At 37.5% G+C, this 19079-nt stretch overlaps 1 protein-coding gene across 1 annotated transcript in view; it reads left to right on the top strand.

Moving 5' to 3' along the window:
- CWF19L2 (CWF19-like 2, cell cycle control (S. pombe)) overlaps positions 1 to 19079 on the top strand; it is a 149217-nt gene that overhangs the window by 83964 nt on the left and 46174 nt on the right. Inside the window, exons 11-12 of the mRNA XM_018059850.1 lie at positions 7854 to 7958; positions 9882 to 10019. Of these exons, the coding sequence (XP_017915339.1) occupies positions 7854 to 7958; positions 9882 to 10019 (243 nt within the window). The remainder of the gene's footprint in view (positions 1 to 7853; positions 7959 to 9881; positions 10020 to 19079) is intronic.

The following is a 19079-nucleotide window of genomic DNA, read 5'->3' as shown; positions in this document are numbered from 1 at the left end:
ATATGTTCCTATTGCCATTTTCTTCATTGTTTTGGGTTGATTTTGTAGGTCTTTTTCTTCTCTTGCATTTCTTGACTATATAAGTCCCTTTAACATTTGTTGTAAAGCTAGTTTGGTGGTACTGAATCCTCTTAACTTTTGCTTGTCTGAAAAGCTTTTGATTTCTCCATCAGTTTAGAATGATATACTTGGTTTTACTCTGGTACAGTAATCTTGGTTGTAGATTTTTCCCTTTCAGTACTTTACATATATTCTGCCATTTCCTTCTGCCTTGAAGAGTTTCTGCTGCAAGATCAGCTGGTAAATGTATGGGGTTTTCCTTGTGTATTACTTGTTGCCTTTCCACTGCTGCTTTTAATATTCTTTCTTTGTGTTTAATCTTAGTTTGATTAGTATGTGTCTTAGCGTGTTTCTCCTTTGGTTTATCCTGTATGGGACCCTTTGTGCCTTTTGGACTTGATTGACTATTTCCTTTTCCATGTTGGGGAAATGTTCATCTATAATCTTTTCAAAAATTTTCTCATACCCTTTCTTTTTCTCTTCTTCTTCTGAGACCCCTATATTTTGAACGTTGGTGCATTTGATACTGTCCCAGAATTCTCTGAGACTATCCTGAGTTCTTTTCATTCTTTTTACTTTTTCTGCTCTTCAGAAGTTATTTCCATGATTTTATCTTCCATCTCACTGATTTGTTCTTCTGCTTCAGATATTCTGCTTTTGATTCCTTCCAGAGTATTTTTAATTTCAGTAATTTTGTTGTTTGTCTCTATATGGTTATTCTTTAGTTCTTCTGGGTCTTTGTTAATTGATTCTTGCATTTTCTCCTTTCTACTTTCAAGAATTTTGATCATCTTTTCTATCATTATACCAAATCCTTTTTCAGGTAGTATGTGTATTTCCTGTTCATTTATTTGGACTTCTGTTTCTAGTTTGTTCCTTCATTTATGCAGTATTTCTCTGCCTTTTCATTATTTTTTTTTAACTTATTGTGTTTGAGGTCTTCTTTCCCCAGTCTTCAAGGCTGAGTTATTTCTTCCTTTTGGTTTCTGCCCTCCTAAGGTTGGTCCAGTGGTTTGTGTAAGCTTCCTATAGGGTGAGATTTGTGCTGAATTTTTTTTTTTTTGCTTTTTCCTCTGATGGGCAAGGCTGACTGAGGTGGTAATCCTGTCTGCTGATGATTGGGTTTGTATTTTTTTGTTGCTTTTTGGATGAGGTGTCCTGCACAGGGTGCTATTGGTGGCTGGATGATGCTGGTTCTTGTATTCAAGTGGTTTCACTTGTGGGAGTTCTAACTATTTGATACTTCCTAGGGTTACTTCTCTGGTAGTCTCGGGTCTCGGAGTTAGTGCTCCCACCCTAAAGGCTCAGAGCTTGATCTCTTAGCTGCAGGTCTTTTGGAATCTGAGACTGAGCCACATGAGCTTTCTGCCAAGTTTGTTTTTGTTGTCCTGGTTTCCAGCATGCTGGGCTTCTTGTCAATTCCACTGTGCTGGATTTCTTTTGTGTTTCACTTCCATAGCATGAGCTATTGCCAAATTTGGCTTCTGCCATTCTTGGTCTCTGCCTTGCAGGGGCTGAGCTGAGGTTATTTCAGCCAGGTTACATCCAGGTCACAGCACCAGATACATTGGGGGAGTGTTTAATTTCCTCAGTTCTGTCTTGCAGCAGCAAAGATTTGAAACAGTGGACCAGTGTTAACAGCTTGGTTACAGCTCAGAGAGCACACTTACTTTTTCAAGCATCAGAACCTTCTGGTTTAGTTTCTTTTTGATGCTCACATCTCTTCAGATTTTCTGCTGTTGATTTGTCACTGTGGAAATTCTGCCATCCCACCACCTGCTAAGCCGGCCCACCAGCCCACAGCACCTCCCCAGGGCTGCCTGACCCACACATCTCTCTTTGAGATCTTGGGTCTTCTTTACTTTCATTACTCTAAATTTTTTTTCATATAAATTTCTTGTCTCCTCTTTATTTGGTTGTTCTAGTAGGTTTTTATCTTTGTCCTTCACTTACAAGGTTGAAGGTATCTCTAAGCTGAGATATCCTTTAAAATAGGACACTATTAATTAATACTAGTTGATTAATAGTGAAAATACATAATATTGTGTGTGCATGTAAATTTGAAAATTTGGATGCATTTTTTTCCCTTTCTGTTTCAACAGGGAAAGTAAATCTCTAGTAATGAAATTGAAATAGTTTTTTAAATAATTAATTCTCTTTGGAGAGATAGACTGAAATGCAAATAATTTGCTTAGTCTTGTTTTGAATTGATTTTTAATGAAGTTGTTAGCTAGTATACTTTATGTCATTTTTTTATTAGGACCTTTTCAGTAAAATTCTGTTTTTATCATAGAATGCAGTTTGGTGTATATTCAATAAAAGTTCATGGGAATAACTTCTTTTGAAGAGTAGAAGTAAAAATCATTTGAGGACTGTTAATTGAAAGAATAGAAGTTACGAGGAATACCATTGTGGTAGATAATTCAACAGGTTCATTCTGTCATTTAATTGCTTTCAAGATTTGGTAGGGTCTTTATTCTTTTCTTGTACCTTAAGCCTGTACAGTCTTTGTCAGTATACTTCAGTTATAGTTTGCAGGGGACAAGATGTAGAATTTCAGTCTCCTTCTGCTATGATAGAATTGCTATTCTTTTTTTTTTTTAAATTTTTTATTGTAGCGTAGTTGATTAACAATATTGTGTTAGTTTCTAGTGTACAGCAGACTGATTCAGTTTATACATATACATGTGTCAGTTCTTTTTGAAATTCTTTTCCGATTTAGTTTATTACTGAATATTTAGCAGAGTTCTCTATGCTATACAGTAGTTCCTTGTTGGTTATCTGTTTTAAAAGTAGTGCATATATGTCAGTCCCAAGCTCCCAATCTATCTCTTCTGCCTGCCCTTTCCTACTGGTAACCATAAGCTTGTTCTCTAAATCTGTGAATCTGTTTCTGTTTTGTAAATAAATTTGTTGGTGCTCCCCTCTTTTCTTTTTTTTTTTTTTTTAGGATTCCACATATAAGCAGTATTACATGTATTGTTCTTTCAGTGTCTAACTTATTTCACTCAGTATGACATTCTCTAGGTCTATCTGTTTTGCTGCAAATTGCATTTTTTTTAAATTGCTAAGTGATATTCTACTCTAGATGTGTATCATATGGTCTTATCCATGCTTTTGTTGATAGACATTTAGGTTACTTCCATGTCTTTGCTATTGTAAATAGTGGTGCAGTGTATATTGGGGTACATGTGTCTTTTTGAATTATGGTTTTCTCAGGTTTATGCCCAGTAGTGGGATTGCTGGCTCATATGGTGATTCTGTTTTTAGATTTTAGAGGAATCTACATACTTTTCTCCATAGTGGCTATATCAATTTACATTCCCACCAACAGTGCCTGTACTTTCTCCAGCTTTTACTATTTGCAGATTTTTTGATAATGGCTATTTTGACTGGTGTGAAGTGACATCTCATTGTAGTTTTGATTTGCATTTTTCTAGTAATTAGCTGTGTTCAGCATCTTTTCAAACGTGCCTCTTTACCATTTTTATGTCTTCTTTGGAGAAATGTCTATTTAAGACATGTACCCTTTTTTGATTGTGTGTGTGTGTGTATGTGTGTGTGTATTTTAATATTGAGCCACATGAGCTGTTTGTAAAATTTGGAGATTAATCCCTTACTGGTCTCATTGTTTGCAAATATTTTTTCCCATTCTATTGGTTTTCATATTACTCTGGGAGACAGCCTCAGGAAGATAGTACTGTGATTTACTTTAAAGAGTGTTTTGCCTATGGTTTCCTCTAAGTCTTTTTATAGAATCTGGTCTTACATTTATGTTTATAGTCATGTTAAGTTTATTTTTGTGTATGGTGGTAAAGAATGTTCCAGTTTCCTTGTTTTACATGTAGCTGCTCCGTTTTCTTGGGAACATTTTTTGAAGAGAGCATCTTCCTTCCCTTATATAGTCTTGCCCCCGTTGTAATAGAGTAATTGACCGTAGATGTGTGGGTTTATTTGTGGGGTTTTTATCCTGTTCCATTGATCTGTATTTCTATTTTTATGCCAGTACCATTTTTTGATGTCTGTAGCTTTGTAGTGTAGTCTGAAGTCAAGGATTCTGATTCCTCCAGCACCATTTTTCTTTCTCAAGATTCATTTTGCTTTTCAAGGTCTTTTGTGTTTCCATACAAATAATTTGCTTTTCTTTTTCTTCTAAAAAAATGCCTTTGGTAATTTGGTAGGAATTGCATTCAATCTTTATAGATTGACTTATGCAGTATTGTCATTTTGACAGTATTGATTCTTTCAAACCAAGAATGTGGCATATGTTCTCATCTGTTTGTATAATCTTTGATTTCTTTCATCATTGTCTTGTTTTTGAAATTTACGTCTATTGTCTCCTTGGGTTGCTTTATTCCTGCATGTTTGTTTCTTTTTCATGTATTGATAAGTGGGATTCTTTCTTTAATTTCTCTTTCTGTTTTTAGTGTGTAGACGTGTAACAAATTCCTGTGTTTTAATTTTGTATACTATTACTTTACCAATCATTGATGAACTTTAGAAGTTCTCTGGTAGCATCTTTAAGATTTTCTGTGTATAGTATCATGTCATCTGTAAACAGTGACGGTTTAATTTCTTCTTTTTCAATCTGGATTTCTTTCATTTCTTTTTCTTCTTCAGTTGCGGTGGCTTAGATTTCCAAAACTGTGTTGAATGAAAGTGGCAAAAGTGGACATCCTTGTCTTGTTACTTATCTTAGAGGAAATGCTTTCAGCTTTGCACCCATAAGTGTAATAATGTTGGCTGTAGGTTTGTCATAATTGGTTTTTATTATGTTGAGACATGTTTCATCTATGCCCACTTTCTGGAAAGTTTTCTTGTTTTTTATCATAGACTGGTGTTGAATTTTGTCAAAAGCTTTTTCTACACCTGTTGATATGTCTGTATAGTTTTTATTCTTAAGTTTGTTGATGTATCACTGATTAATTTGAAAATATTGAACATTATTTGCAACCCTGGGAGAAATCCCACTTGGTCATGGTGTATGATCCTTTTAATATTTTGTTGGATTCAGCTTGCTAGTATTTTGTTGAGGATTTTTGTGTCTATGTTCATCAGTGATATTGGCCCATAATTTTCTCTTTTTTTGTAGTCATCTGTGTCTCATTTTGGCATTATGGTTGTGGTGGTGTCATAGAATGCCTTTGGGACTGTTCCTTTGCAGTTTTTCAAAATAGTTTTAGAATAGATGTTAACTCTTTTCTAAATGTAGACATTAACTCTTCTCTAACTGTTTGGTAGAATTTGCCTATGAAGCCATTTGTTGCTGGAGTTTTGTTTGTTGGAAGATTTTTAATCATAATTTTAATCCATTACTTGTAATTAGTCTGTTCATATTTCTACTTCTACTGTGGACAAAGATTCTTGGGAGATTGTACCTTTCTAAGAATGTCTTCATTTCTTCTAACTTGTCCATGTTATTGGCATCCAGTTGCTTGAGGCAGTGTCTTACGAGAGTTTTAATTTTTGTAATCCGTTGTAACTTCTTTTTTATTTCTAATTTTATTGATTTGAACCCACTCCCTCTTTTTCTTGATGCGTCTGGCTAAAGGTTTATCGGTTTTGTTTTCAAAGAACCAGGTTTTAGTTTTATTGATCATTCAATTTTTAAAAATTTTTATTTCATTTCTGCCCTGATCTTTATAGTTTCTTTCCTTCTACTAACTTTGAGTTTTGTTTGTCCCTCTTTTTCTGGTTGTTTTCATTGTAAGATTAGATTGTTTATTTGTAGGTTTTCCTTTTTCCTGCTGTAAGATTGTATTATCTTAAACTTCTCTCTTAGAACTTCTTTTCTCACATCCCACAGGTTTTGGATGGTTGGGCTTCATTTTCCTTTGTCTCTAGATATTTTTTATTTCCTGTTTGATTTCTTCATTGATCCATTGGTTGTTTAGCAACATATTGTTTAGCCTGCATGTATTTGTGTTTTTTAGATTTTTTTTCTTGTGTTAATATCCAATCTCATAGTGTTGTGGTAAGAAAAGATGCTTGATATGATTTTAGTTTTGTTAAGTTTACTGAGGCTTGATTTGTGATCCACGATGTGATCTCTTCTGGGGCATGTTCTTATGTAATTGAGAAGAAAATATATTCTACTGCTTTTGAATGCAATTCTCTATAAATACTAGCTAAGTCTATGCAGTGTAATCTGTCATTTAAGGCTTATATTTCTTTTTGATCTTCTGTCTGGATGATCTGTTAATTGAGGAAAGAGTAAAGGTTTCCTAGTATTGTTGTTTTGTTAATTTCTCCTTTTATGACTGTTAATATTTATATTGTTGGGGTGCTCCTACAGTAGATACATGTATATTTATAATTTTTATGTCTTCTTGGATTGATCATTATGTAGTGTCCTTTCTTGTCTCTTGTAACAGTCTGTAATTTAAAGTCTGTTTTGTCTGATACGAGTATTGCTACTCCAGCTTTCTTTTGATTACCATTTCCATGGAATACCTGTTTCCATCTTCTTGCTTTCAGCTTGTACATGTTCCTAGATCTGAAGTAGGTCTTTGTAGACAGCATATATACTGATCTGTTTTTTAATATCCATTCAACCAATCTTTGTTTTGGTTGAAGTATTTATGCCATTAACATTTAAGATAATTATTGATACATGTTTCCTGTTGTTATTGTTTTTCAGTCACTAAGTTGTGTCTGACTCTTGCAACCCCATGGACAGTATAGCACGCCAGGGACCTCTGTCTTCCACTGTCTCCCAGAGTTTGCTCAAATTCTTGTTCATTGAGTTGGTGATGCTATCTTAACAATCTTATCCTCAGCCACCCCCTTCCTTTTTTACCTTCAATCTTTCCCAGCATCAGAGTCTTTTTTCCAGTGAGTCAACTCTTTGCATCAGGTGGCCAAAGTATTGGAGCCTCATGCTGTTGAAAATCTGAGCTATAACTGCCACCCCCTAACCCCCCTGTCCCTGGGAGAACCTCTAATATTAACAGGGACTTCTGGTCCAGTCTCTTATGAGGTCATTATTTCTTCTCCTGTCTCCTGGTATGCATGAGACCCCGAGTGTTCCCTTTAAAAGTGGAATTTGTTTCCCCCAGTACTGTTAAATCACTGAAGATTTGCCTTCAAAGCAAAATTTCTTGCGATCTCCTCCTCCCATTGCCAGACCTGCAGGCTGGGATGCCTGATTAATGACTCAGGACTTTCACTCCTATTGGAGAACTTCAGTAGTATATATATTTTTTACACTTTGTGGGTTGGCCCACCCAGCGGGTATGGGATTTGATTTTATTGCTTTTGCGCCCCTCATTCCATCTCATTGTAGCTTCTTTGTCTTTGGGTTTAGGGTTTCTTTTTTGGTAGGTTTCAGCATTTTTTTGGTCAGTCGTTCTTCAGCAATTACTTGTGATCTCAAAATTTCTGTAGTAAGGGTTGAGCCCACTTCTTTCTACTCTGCCATGTAGATTTTTAAATTGCAGAAACATTTGTTAAATATAACATCTGCTCTGTAGGTAATGGGCACTCTCATACAGTGCCTGTTTGAACCATTGGTGTTTTGTCATCTTTTATATTATCTAAATGAAAGCTTAATTTAAAGTTTGCTTCTGTGATTATTTTAAAAGTTAAGTGAACTTTGGATATTTTTTCCCACCTTTTCCCTGAAAAGATTATGGTCACTTTACATGATAGTAGATAATGAAAGTTCAGGATGCTTTAGATAATCCATAATATTGTCTGAAAATAAAATCATTTTATGCTTTTTTGGCTATTAAATATAAGCATTCAGTATTTTTTTCAATATTTTCAGTTGTTACCTCTAAAACTTTATATAGGATGAAGATCAGGAAGAAGTGATCCTTGTCAGAACAGATCATTCTGGAAGAGTCTGGCCTGTAAACACACCAGGAAAACAAGAAGGAAGAAGGAAAAGACAGATTGTATGTTTAACATATATCTTTTGTTTATTAATTTAGAATTCCTTTTTTCCCCTTTGTATCAGATTTACAGTTAATCCTTTAACTACCTGAGTTTGAATTGCTCAGGTCCGCTTATACAGAACTTTTTCAATAAATTACATATTGTAGTACTACATATTTGTGGTGGTTTGAACCTGTGGATATGGAGTATAGTTAAAGGATCAACTATAATCTGATACAAAGGGGAAAAAAAGGAATTCACTGCCCCTAACGTTTGCATTGTTCAAGGGTCAGCTGTCCTTTGAAATATTTTTAGACATGTAGTTAAATAATGAAAACACTGTTGGTCTTTCATCGCTCAGTAGCATATGACTCTTTGCAGCCTCATGTACTGTATCCTGCCAGGCTCCTCTGTCCATGGCATTTCCCAGGTAAGAATATTGGAATGGGTTGTTCCAACCCAGGGGATATTCCCAACCTAGGAATCGAACCCACATCTCCTACATTGGCAGGCGGATTCTTTACCCCTGAACCACCAGGGCAGCCCAATGCAAACATTAAAAGGTAGTAAATAGTGATGTTCCTTCTAATTATATCCCTTTGCCTTTTACAAAATGTAATCTAATTCAACAGCAGTTGTGAACATTGAATTTTTAAGGAAGTCTTAATTTTAACATTTATTTCTTTGACATTGTTTCTAGTTTCTTTTTACATACTCATCATAGCTCTTAGGGAAAACCTTGGTCCCATAGATCTCTTACCTGTGTTTTATCCGTTATAAACCTAATTTTGTTTTCTACCTTCTATCTGCTGCAGTTAATTTATAGCACTGCCTTGAGGCTCTTAAAATGGCAAAAACAACATACTCAATTTTCTCAAGTTAGATTTTTTGTTTTAAATTTGAAAGATCTTATAAGCAGTAATTGAGTACACAAAAGAGTCATTTAGAATCTTCCTGTCAAATGTTTATAATATCCCTGTTGAGTGCAAATAGAAATGGTATACCTATTCTGATGAAATGGGAGGTATTCAGGTTTTGCAAGAAAGATGTCATAGGAAAATAGTAAAGGTTTGAATTGTATGAGATGACAGAACTGGCTTGGGGTTCATAGACCCATTGCCAGATGGCATTCAGTAGTGTTCTTGAATTTCTTACTACTGAATAGTCTAGGTACAGGAGTAAAGAGGTAGACACATTCATTCAGCACTGAGGTTTGCTTTTTGAGTGTAATGAAAGGATAAGAGGACCAGAAAGAGATTTGCATCTAAGGAGTGATTGAAGTCATAGAACGTGAGATACAAGGTTATGAAGATGAGAATAGTAACATGGGCATAAAATAATAAGAGGGTGGTTCCAATTCCAAAGAAGTTCAACAGCAGGATTTATTTGGATAAGGGAATTTGAGATTAGTGTTGAGGAGAGTTGATTTGGTAGGTAAAATACATAGCACTTTTCTTTTCCTCTGATAGGTATGGAACCAACTGAAAGGAAAGCCCAGAATTGTTTGGATGAGAGTCAGAATATCAGCTTTGCTTCTGATACAGCTGTTTGAAGTAGATTTGCTTAAAACTTGACTTTTGTTCTTGATATACTTTCTCAATCTCTGGATAACTCCTGACTTAACTCTACAGAGATAGGAATTTTTTACTACAAGGAGGGGAGAGAAAGCATAAAGCAATTCTGCCCTTTGCCTAAAACTCAAAAATCAGATACTATCATGCTTCCATCCCTTGGGAAGAGAAAGGTAATGGTATAGAAGAGGTAGGAAGTATCATTTTAATGGAAATTCTTCCACATGGATGCAGACAGAATAGAAAGAAACTAGAAGGAAAGATTATGATATATATTGGGATTTTTACTTTTAATGTCAGATTTACAGGTAGTTCATTAAAATACTTAAGACTCGTGTTTTCACTAAACTTACAGTGTTCATTTTGTCATAGGTTTCAACTCATGAGGAAAAAGAAAGGGTCAGATACTTTCATGATGATGATAACTTAAGTCTAAATGATTTAGTCAAGAATGAAAAGATGGGAACAGCAGAAAATCACAACAAACTTTTTATGAGAATGACATCTAAGGTAAGATATATTGCTGGGATACCTTTGAATTTTGAGAAATTCAGTCTACAGTGATGTACTTTGCAGAGACAGCTGGTTCTCTCAAAACTTTGTTTTATTAAATTAAATCCTTTCTAAGACACATTAGAAACCTGCGTTTTAGAATTGGGCAGTATATTTTTGGGATTTAGTTTTTTGAAAAACAAGAATTCTGGGTTAATTTTATAATGTATTCTATGAAAATGTTAATTATATATTTGATCTACCATTTAAGAGAACATTTGGGGCAAGACTTTTAATGTTGACAACATGCTTGCTAGTTACCAGTCTTGTTTTGTCTTGATGTTTCATTGGTTCTTCATAATTATGCCACAGGTGTATAATTGAATTAATGTATATTATAAAAAATATTATAAAGAGGGCATCTTGGAATAACCTTAAGTCTATTCATATGAAAATTTTATATTCTTTTTAAAAGTATACGAATGTTTCATGGGTAGTAGGATGAACTTTTAATTTCAAATAATTATCTTTGTTGCAAACCCTTCATTGCATTTCCTTTCAAACACTGCCATTATCAAACAGACATTTAAATTAGGATTTGACTCCACTGGAAAAATTAATCTCACTGTATTTACAAGTGAAGTTTTATTGGAACACAGCTGTGTTCATTTTATTTCCATGTAGTCTGAGGCTATTTTCATTTTGTAACAGCTTCATCGACATGTAATCTAAGGTTGTTTTCACTTTACATGTAGTCTAAGGCTGTTTTGTAACAGCTGAGCTGAATAATTGAGACAGAGACTTTATAGCCCACAAGACTAAAAATATTTACTATCTGGCACTTGATTGAACAAATTGCCATCCTTGCTTATGATGCTGTTGGTGATGGGAACTTGAACCTAGGTATCTGAGGGATAGGAGGGAGACTTTTTACTGTATACCTTATTAGACTTTTATTTTTAGCTATATGAATATTTTACCTGGTGTAAAAAATTAACTTAATGAAAACTAGAACAAAGGTAATCAAGCTATCAGTGTGTATATGTGTGTGTCAGAGGGAGTAAAAGATACTTTGATTTAAATAGAAATGTTCATTCTTATCACCAAGAATTGTATGGGAATCTTAATTTTAGCCTATTAGGTTAATTTTTCTTCTCTTTATTTGGGGGGAAATACTAGAAATCTTCTAGGGTCTGGAAATTCACTGCAGAAAGGACATATTTTTATGGAAGTTTCCTTCTCAGAAACTTAGAAGTCTGAATGAAATATAGTTTTAGTAATTTTATCATAATCCATTCACATTCATACAGAAAATAAAATGAAACCAAGCTAGAATTTTTAATTAAAAATAAATCACTTATGCCAGGGTCCAGCCTCGGTGGATCCAGGGAATTCAAAGGGTGGATGGCGTTGGCGTGAGAAAAACTTATTTATTGATTGATATAAGAAATATAAGATTAGATTAGGAAGAAATAGTGTAGTAGGAAAATTAAGTGGAGAAAGAGGGCTGAATAGCTTGGATTACGTGGAAGACCAATAAAATTCCAGACAAGGAATTTGCACCATCTACGTTGGGCCACCGGCGCTCACTTGAATATCTAAGGGTGCTTCGCATTAGGCTCCCTTTCGCGTGGGTCTTAACAGCCAGGGCAAGTAAGTAGACTTGGCGAGCCTCCGCGCCCCAGGTGGAAATTCAGCCTGAAATTAGAGTGAAGAGGAGAGGAAAGAGAGAGACACGGGGAAAACCAGTCCAGCAACTAGCTCCGGCCCCTATTGTTCAGAAGGCCTTTTATACTTTTGACAAAACATGGAGATCAATGGGTAACACAAAGTTATGTAGCGTTAGCAGTCCAGACTCTTATCAAAATCAGGCTTTTCTCTCTGCATACCTAATTGTATACACAAGTCTTAGGTAATTTACATCATCTTCCAGCCAAAAGGGCCAGTTAACATTTTACAGCCTTTTTTCTGATAAGGGTTTGTCAACCAGAAGACTTATTTGTGTTGATCTTCCCAAGGTCTGGTGCCACTCTCAGAAAGCACTAAATAAAGTTACATTCTTACACAGCAAAGATACAGCAACTTATAACAAGTAGAGGGAGTACAGTGATTTACAGCAAAAGAGAAGCAATTAACTCAAAAGTCTAGTGTTGCTAACATCAAAACTACTATGTATCTTTTTCTACATCCTGCTTAGGTTGAGTAACATCCTTCCAGGTGCCTAAAAGATAAAGAATATGGAGGTCTGGCAGCAATCCTTGAGTCAACAGTGAAAACCCTTTACCAATATAATTTTTAACTCTTTAGAAAAGGCTCTGTATCTTTAAGATGCTTTCAAGCTTTGTGCCTTTCGCGGTTGGGGGTCTGTAAGCAATTCACAAGCTGTAAGAGGTCTGGGGAAACTGTTAGGCAAGCTAGAGAGCAATCAGAGGCGGTTAACTGAAACATCCCTTTCAAATGCAGAAGACTAAAGCCCTGATTTGACTTTTTCCAGAGAATATTAGAAAATTGGAAAAGCAGAGCACAAAAGCCGGCAGATTCTTATTTTTGAGGGGCTGGATGCTCAGGAAACTCCAGGGGGAAAACCTGAGGTCTGATTAGCCTTGCCATCAGAGCTCTTGCTGCATGACCTTGTCACGGGTGGAATTCCTCACGCTGGCTCCCAGCACACTTATTAATTAAAAAGGTATTTATTGGGCATCTAATTTGTGCTGGATACCATTTTAGGTGCTGGGTATAGTGAAGTAGTAAAGTTCCCCAAGCCCAAGGAGCTCATATTTCTAGTGGATGAGATAGAAAATGAACAAATGCATGATATAAAAATTACATAACATTAAAAAATTATGTAACATAAATACTGTGTCACAAAATAGAAAATATTTTTGTAGAGAGTAAAACAAGATCAAAGGAGATAGGATGATGTTTTCAGTAGAATGCTGAAGGAAGATCTGCCTGTGAAGGTGATGTTTCAGCAGACTTCTGAACAAAGTGAAGGGGAGTGGTCTGTAAAAAATCTGGGGGAAGACCATGCAGCAGAAACAACAAATGCAGTGGGTCTGAAGAAGAGACAAATACTACAAGCTTTAAAAGACAGCAGGATGACGCATGTGACTCTGAATAGAGGGAGAAATGAAAAGAGGTGTAGAAGAGGAAATGGTCAGACTATGTCAGGTCTTGGCAGCCATGGTGTGAGAGCTTTTGCTTTTGTTTTACTTATTTGTTTCTAAAAGTTGCTTTCCCATTCTGCCTTACACCTACTCGGTCTTTTTTTTTTTTTGGCTGTGCTGGGTCTTTGTTCTCCACAGGCTTTTCTCTAGTCGTGGGAAGTGAGGGCTGCTCTCTAGTTGCAGTATGTGGGTTTCTTTTGTTGCAGAGCATGGGCTGTAGGGTGCATGGGCTTCAGTAGTTGCAGCACATAAGCTCAGTGGTTGTGGCTATTGGACTTCAGAGCACAGGCTCAGTAGTTGTGGCACATGGACTTAGTTGCTCCATGGTATGTGGGATCTTCTGGACGAGGGATCAAACCCATGTCTCCTGCGTTGGCAGGCAGATTTTACTGCTGAGCCACCAGGGAAGCCCTTATTTGTTTTAAATAATAGGGAACCATTTGAAGGTTTTTAGTAGGACAGTATCATGACCTCATTTTGTGTTTTATTGTTGTCCCATAGCTTCCCTTGTGGCTCAGCTGGTAAAGAATCTGCCTGCAATCTGGAAGACCTGGGTTTGATCCCTGGGTTGGGAAGATCCCCTGGAGAAAGGAACGGCTACCCACTCCAGTATTCTGGCCTAGAGAATTCCATGGGCTGTATAGTCCATGGGGTCGCAAAGAGTTGGACACGACTGAGCGACTTTCACTTTCACATAGCTCTTAAATATTCCTTCTTGCTTTTTTTGTTTGTTTGTTTTTGTTCTCTCTGCTTTTCAGTTGTGGAAGTTTCTGTTGTCATATCCTCAAGCTCAACGATTTTTTTCCTTAGCCTTGTCCAATTATTAATAAATCCATCAGAGGCATTTGTCATTTCTGTTACAGTGTTTTTCATCTCCAGCATCTAGTTTATTTTTTGGTTCTTTTCTTAGAATTTCCATATCTGCTTACATTATGCTTGTGCTTAATCACTCAGTCATGTCCAGCTCTTTGGACTGCATCCTGACAGTCTCCTCAGTCCTTAGAATTTTTCAGGCAAGAATACTGCAGTGGGTTGGCACCTCTCTTCTCCATGGGATCTTCCTGGCCCAGAGATCAAAGGTACATGTACTGTGTCTCTTGCATCTGCTTACATTATCCATCTGTTTTGGGTGAGCCTGTGCTGCTGGACTGTGAATTTCACCAGTACTTCACAGGTGTTTCTCCACTTAGTTGGAATAGAGTGGCTAGAAGGGGCTGGATTTGAATGTTTCCCTTCTTTCAGGTAGATTAGGCTCTGCTAAAACTCCAGCAAGTTAAACTCTAGTATGGCAATTTCTGCTGAAGGGCTAGCCTTGTTAAGAAGAAAAGAATGCCCTGGTATTTTTCAGGGTGTTTCCTTTTCCCTTCCCCTTGCTGAAAGTCATAGAGGATTTTTCTCTAATATTTACTCTGAGGACTGGGTAGAGCTCCAACAGATAAAATTCACAAAATTTTGAGGAGGCCCTCTATGACTGGATTCCCCTGGGATTTTTAACTTGCATATTTGTCTACACTGAGCCTCCTGAAATTTATCAACTAAAGTTTAGATTTTCCTACCCTGGCACTGGTTCTCACAGAACCACTGATTTTTCACAAATAAATTGAATTAGGATTCTTTGTATCAACCTGATCATTTCTCCAATTGTGGGGGCAATTACTTTCCTGAGTCTAAGAAGTGCTGTCGAGTTTTTAGTTCACCTTTGTACTTGTTGTTGGGATAGAGTGGTGACTTCCTAGCCCCTGAAATGCCAGTCTGGAGGCTGCTGGTTTATGTTTTGAAAGATTTTCCTGGTGACTGTTTTGAGAATGTAATGTAGATAGGCAAGAATGGAAGCAGGGAGAATGTTCAGGAGGATAATTTCCTTAATTCAGATAAGAGCCTTGGGTTAGAGTAGTAAACTGATGAAAAGCAATAAGATTTGTGGCAATGCTGGTGCCATTCATTGCAACAGAAAAACTTTGGCAGGGGAGAAATATTTCAGGAGGTGGGAGATGAAGAATACTATTATGAACACAGTAAGTATGCCCATTAGTCATTCACATGATGGTGGTGTGGAATGACTGTGCACGGAGCTATGGGTATATCTTGGTGTTTCAGCAGCCAGAGGAGACAAGAAAGATGTTGTGAATAACTGTCACCTGTTTCTGAGAGACAGTTGGATTTTCATAGATAGAAAAATGAGTATTCATTTGGCACTGGGAATGTTTCTGGTGACTTTTTTTTTTTTTTTTTCCACCATGTCATACAGCTTGTGAGATCTTAGTTCCCCAAGCAGGGATTGAACCTGGGCCATGGCAGAGAAAGTCCTACATCTTAACCATTGGCCCACCAGCAAACTCCCTTTGTGACTTTGATAAGTGTGGTTTCCTTAGTCTGCTAAAGAGAAAAGCTTGATTATGATGTGTTTAAAAGTGAATGTAAGAACAGTTGGTGAAGAGATAATCTTAGAAAGGAGCTGGTTACTGTCCATCAGTGGGAAAGGCACAGATACAGTTAGATTTGTAAATGTGGGAGTAGCAAATGAACTAGTTTTTCTCTTACTGCCTCTTAGTTGAATAAAAGGACTCAGGTATCCCCTGAGAGTGATAATGTAGAAGGGGTATTAATTCCAACAAGTACTGCTCCCAGTTAGATAATTCAACAGAAAACACATAAATGTTCCATCAGGTTAGTACAAGACCACATGTTTTGATGATTGGGCAAAAGTTGTTACAGCGTGGCTGGGAAGTTCTGATTCATCCACCATATTCACCAGACATTGCACATTCAGATTTCCATTTCTTTTGGTCTTTACAAAATTCTCTTAATGGAAAAAATTTTAATTCTCTGAAAGACTGTAAATGATACCTGGAACAGTTCATTGTTCATGAATAAAAAGTCTTGGGAAGATGGAATTGTGAAGTTGCCAGGAAAGTGGCAGAACATAGTGAAAAAACTGGTGAATACATTTTTTAAATAAAGTTCTTCGTGAAAATGAGAATATATCCTTTGTTTCTTTAAAAACAGAAGGAACTTTTTGGCTGGCCCTATAAACCAGCTTCAGATTAAGAAAGTGAGTAGAAGTAGGAAGGGCGAAATTGAGGACAAAATTAGTCAGGGAGCAATATGTGCAAAGCCTGAAGAGAACAGTACTTTGGGGGACTAAAATAGGGGGGCAAAATATAGAGTTTGAGTAGAGATAGGACCACATGTGACTGATTCTGTGGATCATAACAAATTGTGGAAAATTCTTAAAGAAGTGGGAATATCAGACCGCCTTACCTGCCTCCTGAGAAAACTGTGTGCAGGTCAAGAAGCAACAGAACCAGACACAGAACAACAGACTGGATCCAAATTGGGAAGAGTACCTATCAAGGCTGTATATTGTCACCCTGCTTATTTAACTTTTATGCAGAGTACATCATGCAAAACGCCTGGCTAGATGAAGCTCAGGCTGGAATCAAGATTGCCGAGAGAAATATCAGTAACCTCAGATATTCAGATGACACCACCCTAATGGCAGAAAGTGAAGAGGAACTAAAGAGCCTCTTCAGTCAGTCGCTCAGTCGCATCTGACTCTGTTACCTCGTGGACTGCAGCACACCAGGCCTCCCCATCCATCACCAACATCCAGAGCTTACTCAAACTCCATGTCCTTCGAGTCGGTGATGCCATCCAACCGTCTCATCGTTTGTCATCCCCTTCTCCTCCTGCCTTCAATCTTTCCCGGCATCAGGGTCTTTTCCAGTGAGTCTACCTCTTCGTATCAGGTGGCCAAGGTATTAAGAGTTTCAGCTTCAACATCAGTCCTTCCAATGAATATTCAGGACTGATTTCCTTTAGGATTGGCTAGTTTGATCTCCTTGTAGTCCAAGGGACCCTCAAAAGTCTTTTCCAACACCACAGTCTAAAAGAATCAGTTCTTCAGTGCTCAGCTTTCTTTATGGTCCAACTCTCACATCCATACATGATTACTGGAAAAACCATAGCTTTGACTATGAAGACCTTTGTTGGCAAAGTAATATCTCTGCTTTTTAATATGCTGTCTAAGTTGGTCATAGCTTTTCTTCCAAGGAGCAAGTGTCTTTGAATTTCATCGCTGCAGTCCCCATCTGCAGTGATTTGGGAGCCTAAGAAAATAGTCTGCCACTGTTTGCATTGTTTCCCCATCTATTGGCCATGAAGTGATGGGGCCAGATGCCATGATCTTTGTTTTTTGAATGTTGAGTTAAAAATCATCTTGATAAATTGAAAGAGGAGAGTGAAAAAGTTGGCTTAAAATTCAACCTTTTTGAAAATGAAGATCATGGCATTCAGTCCCATCATTTCATGGAAAATAGATGGGGAGAAAATGGAAATAGTGACAGACTTTATATCTTGGGCTCCAAACTCACTCTGGATGGTGACTGCAGCCTTGAAATTAAAAGATGCTTCCTCCTTAGAAGAAAAACTATGACAAACCTGTACAGAGTATTAAAAAGCAGAGACATCACTGCCAACAAAGGTCCATATAGTCAAAACTATGGTTTTTTTCCATTAATTATGTGAGAGTTGGACCATAAAGAAGACTGAGGACTGAAGAACTGATGCCTTCCAACTGAGGTGTTGGAGAAGACTCTTGAGAATTCCTTGAACAGTAAGGAGATCAAACCAGTCAATCCTAAAGGTAATCAACCCTGAATATTCATTGGAAGGACTGATGCTGAAGCTGAAGCTCCATTACTTTGGCCAGTTGATGGGACAAGCTGACTCAGTGGAAAAGACTGATGCTGGCAAAGATTTAGTGAGAAGGGGGCAACAGGGATGAGATGGTTGGATGGAACCATTGACTCAATGAACAAGAGTTTGAACAAACTCTGGGAGTTTCAGAAGGACAAGGAAGTCAAGTGTGTTGCAGTCCATGGGGTTGCAAAGAGTCTGATACGACTGAGCAGCTGAACAACAACATGATAACATGTGACTAAGGTGACCCATATTTATAAGTCCTTATTGTGTGCCAGGCATGTGCGAAAGGATTAAGAAACATAACCTCATTAGATGAATAATATTGTTATAACCATTGTAAAATAGGGAAATAGACCATAGAGACGTGCTGCTGCTGCTGCTGCTGCTAAGTCACTTCAGTCGTGTCCGACTCTCTGCGACCCCATAGACGGCAGCCCACCAGGCTCTGCTGTCCCTGGGATTCTTCAGACAAGAACACTGGAGTGGGTTGCCATTTCCTTCTCCAATGCATTAAAGTGAAAAGTGAAAGTGAAGTCACTCAGTCGTGTCCGAATCTTGGTGACCTCACAGACCGCAGCCTACCAGGCTCCTCCATCCATGGGATTTTCCAGGAAAGAGTACTGGAGTGAGAGACACTGCAGAAAGATTAAATAATTGCCTGATATTATTATTATAGAATTTACCACAGTTATTCTGCTTACAGTTCAGTTCAGTCACTCAGTCGTGTCCGACTCTTTGCAACCCCATGAACCACAGCATGCCAGGCCTCCCTGTCCATGACCAACTCCCAGAGACCACCCAAACCCAAGTCCATCAAGTTGGTGATGCCATCCAGTCATCTCATCCTTTGTTGTCCCCTTCTCCTCCTGCCCTCAGTCTTTCCCAGCATCAGGGTCTTTTAAAATGAGTTAACTCTTTGCATCAGTGGCCAAAGTATTGGAGTTTCAGCTTCAACATCTGTCCTTCTAATGAACACCCAGGACTGATCTCCTTTAGGATGGACTGGTTGGATCTCCTTGCAGTCCAAGTCTTCTCCAGCACCACAGTTCAAAAGCATCAAATCTTCAGTGCTCAGCTTTCTTTATAGTCCAACTCTCATATCAGTACATGACTACTGGAAAAACTATAGCCTTGACTGGAGAAGGAAATGGCAACCCACTCCAGTACTCTTGCCTGGAAAATCCCATGGACGGACGGTCCTGGTAGG

Source organism: Capra hircus, chromosome 15 (assembly GCF_001704415.2).
Source record: "Capra hircus breed San Clemente chromosome 15, ASM170441v1, whole genome shotgun sequence".
Taxonomy (NCBI): Eukaryota; Metazoa; Chordata; class Mammalia; order Artiodactyla; family Bovidae; genus Capra; species Capra hircus.
Note: the sequence above shows the minus strand (reverse complement) of the source record. Positions and strands in the feature narration are given on the sequence as shown.